The following is a 3565-nucleotide window of genomic DNA, read 5'->3' as shown; positions in this document are numbered from 1 at the left end:
TAACTGGGAATGAAAAGATTATGAAGGATTAATTACATAAACTTAGGAACTTTTTTTTAAATTAAATCTCAAGGAATTTGATAATATCTACATAGATTTAATTAGAGAACAGAAAGTGTAATTTTTGTCAAAAACATTAAATCCTTGATCACATCTAGCAGTAGCTCTGGTATGTTGTACATTATTGTATCTGTTTCTGTAATTTTATCCACAGTTATGCAAATTTTAAACACATTGGCAAAATTTATGAAAAAATCTAACTTCTAGGGATTAAAAAACCTGATGAAAAGTTTTATATTATTCAAATTAATCAAAAATGTGGATTTCTATTACCTAGGTAACACAAAGCGAGATAAAAAAATTGTTGACCAAATGAAGACCAAACCTGAAACATTCCAAGGAGAAGGTATCCATCTTGGGGGACAAAGGTACATTTGCTTGCATGCTGAAGAAGATCTACTGCGGGGAAGAAAACAAGGTTCAGCACTGTGTATTGTAAAGTGTGCTTCATGTAAGTGTATAAGGGTGATATACTACTGAAAGTCTTCAGAGATTTCGTAAAATTAATAGCTGTCAAACATAAATAACTTAATAGTGGTCATGGATTTGCATTGGATATGTGAAGTTTTGGTTATTAAAGTTTCTCTTTAAAAGAAGTTGCTATCAGTAAAGATAAATTTTGTAACTAACCATGTGTTAATGTTTATCATTGATGAATATACTGTGTAGAAAAATATGATTGTTACAGGCTGTAATGGATATTTAATAAACATCCTGCATAGTGTAAGCATAATTGTTTCAAAATGTATAGTCTTCAGGCAAGTACCGTTGTCAAGTTAAATTACCATTTATACACTTAAGAACTTTTTGTGTATACTCATTAATCATCATGAGATTTGAGTAACTTACAACATCATATCCTTCTGCATTATTTGAACAATACTTTCTTCCTTTCCTCACAATAAGCAGGTAGAGATAGACAATAAAAATGGGTAAGTGACTTGATGTTTCAAGTGATCAAAGATGATACAAAGTTGATAAAATGTGACATAAAAAAATCAAAAATCTGAGTATGCCATTAATAAAACTTTGGTCAGTAAATAATTTGTAAGTGATAGAATAAATACAAGTGTTTCTGTGTTCAGGAAGTTGATGTTGACAAGTCTATGTTCTTTTGTGACCGGTGCTGCCAAAATCTATCCTCTTATTACCATTACGTGCCAAGCTCTAATCTGCTCCTTTTAATTTTAAAGCTAATGGAATGAAAATAAACTAAACTGTTGACTGATTTACCAAATGAAGTGAAAGGCAAAACATGCTTCATTAGAATTATTGTAGGCCTATGCTGTTCTTTTAGAACACTAAACATTTAAGGTTTGTTTATTATATGCATATGCAAGCTAGTGAAAGGAATGGGATTTAAAAGAATACTTGCATGCTAGGATTTTGATCCTTGAGTAGTTTGTCACACTTTGATTTTTTGTTTCACCTAAGATATACAATTTCATCTGTTTAATGTTTGACTTGGCTACAGAATAATCAAGTTTGGCTTCAATTTTTGAAAGTGGATTAGCCAACTTGTATTGAAAATTCTGCTTAAATCTTGAATAAATAAAATTGTTCACATGATATCATATAATTATCATATCCATAACATTTATCTAGATAATAGGCAAATAAGGGAGAGGTGTTTAGTAAACTGATTGGTTCTGCTTTCCATATTTGAAATTGTTAATTCAGAACTTTTTGCCTGAGAAAAACATGAGATTAGTGCATTTTAAAAATATATTTCATTTCATTGTCTTATAAACAGTTGTAACTGGATAACAAAGAGCTTAACATTCAAAGAGCTGTCATCAGCTGAGTGTGGAGGTTTTGGTATGAGGACTTAAGGTATTTCTAGCCTTTTTGTTTTCACCCTTCTTTGAAAAATGGATAATTGCTTCTTAAAAATGTTTACTTTCAGTTTCTGCAATGCATTTTGTCAAAACAGCCCTACCTACTCCTCAAAAATGGCATTGAAAATCATAATCTTGAACTGAAAATTAACATCTTTTCATAGCAAACACCCTAGCAACAGAATTCATGGCAATTCGCAACCTCTTTGGTAATTTTCTTTTTCCATCCTTAAGATTGATCTCGTGTAGTAGTATGTAGCTTAGTTCTACTACATTTAGGCATTGGTTTGTCAATGGAACCTTCATTTTCTTCTTTTGACATTTTTCTTATTTGCCATTGAAATTTCTTCAGTGTAGAATGAAAGGAAAATTCATCCAACTTTTTAAACCTTTTAGCATTAAACAATACCTTACAGTAGGGATTTAACTTGCAAAAGACAAAGGAGTGGATGTATTAGCCAGAGAAGTATCACATGGAGTTGAACACTGTTCACTCGAAGCTTTGTTAACTTCACCAGAGTGAAGTTAGCAAATAGTTTCAGTATTGTTGGTGTCTTTTAAGACCAGCCACTTTATTATGCATTGAGTTTGTGTGACAAAAATTGTCTTTAAAGTAATGGTAAAAATCTTGAAGTGATGGCAAGTTTCATTCTTAATTGCATTTTTTCTGTGCCAGCTTCTTCCCTATCTGACAGACCAAAACAATTGTAGTTTTGTCAAATTTTCATAGATTTCTACCAAATTTTTACACTGAACAACTTGTAAAATACTGCAGGGAATAAACCAAAATGAGGGTTTTAAAAAAGTTACACCCTAAATATAAGGAGTTTGTAACTGGAGGGTTGATTTGTAGTGTTGAAAATATATAAAAAATTTTTTGTTTTTCCTCTGTAATAGTCTTGCATTTGTGGTGTTATGTTCATGCTTCTCTTCTTAAACGTTAAATTTGTTGGGTAGTATTATTAGTTTTAAGATGTGTTTTTAGACAGTCTGAATTTGAGCTCATTAATATGTGCATACTAATGAAATAATTTGCATAATTAATTGGAAGTGAATTCTTTTATGTTACTTTCAAGTTCATCAAAGTTTGAGGTCCTTGGTTTGTTCCTAGAGTCCAAAATTAGTAATGCATACAATAATGGTCTGTAAGCATCTTAACTGTCTTGCTACATGCTCAATCCCAGTGACCAGTCTCATAACCATTTTGTGTTTGTTATAGTTTTCATGCTATAACTTTTAATACAGTAAGTGTATCTTCATGACATTTTGCAGATTATCAGTAAACATTACAGGGCTTTTGTATGCAAAATATCAGTATTTTTTTTATATTAAATTTTAAGATTTTACAAGTAATGATTTGCTCATGTATTTTTTTCTTTTTGCATTAAATGTTGACTATCCAACATGCAAAGTAATTTTGTTTTTAGATTAGAAATGCTTTTATGCATCAGAAAATTTTCAAATTTCATATGCAAAATCTTTGTAACCTCCAGATAATTATCAAATGTTTTTTTTTTTAGGAAAACTACTTTATCTGTTATTTTCATTGTAAGAGTTGGTTCAATTTGACTGATCTCGTAACCACCATAAAAAAATTAGGAAATAGATATAAATTATGTTTTTTTCATTCTAGAATGACTACAGATTATAACACAAACATAATTGTT

The 3565-nt window shown here is 30.2% G+C and overlaps 1 protein-coding gene across 1 annotated transcript in view; it reads left to right on the top strand.

Moving 5' to 3' along the window:
• Window positions 1-3565, top strand: part of LOC106478034 (profilin-3-like) — a 23268-nt gene that overhangs the window by 4829 nt on the left and 14874 nt on the right. Inside the window, exon 2 of the mRNA XM_013938541.2 lies at window positions 338-511. Within this exon, the coding sequence (XP_013793995.1) occupies window positions 338-511 (174 nt within the window). The remainder of the gene's footprint in view (window positions 1-337; window positions 512-3565) is intronic.

This window comes from Limulus polyphemus, unplaced genomic scaffold (genome assembly GCF_000517525.1).
Source record: "Limulus polyphemus unplaced genomic scaffold, Limulus_polyphemus-2.1.2 Scaffold174, whole genome shotgun sequence".
Classification (NCBI taxonomy): Eukaryota; Metazoa; Arthropoda; class Merostomata; order Xiphosura; family Limulidae; genus Limulus; species Limulus polyphemus.
This window is presented reverse-complemented; position numbering and strand designations above follow the sequence as displayed.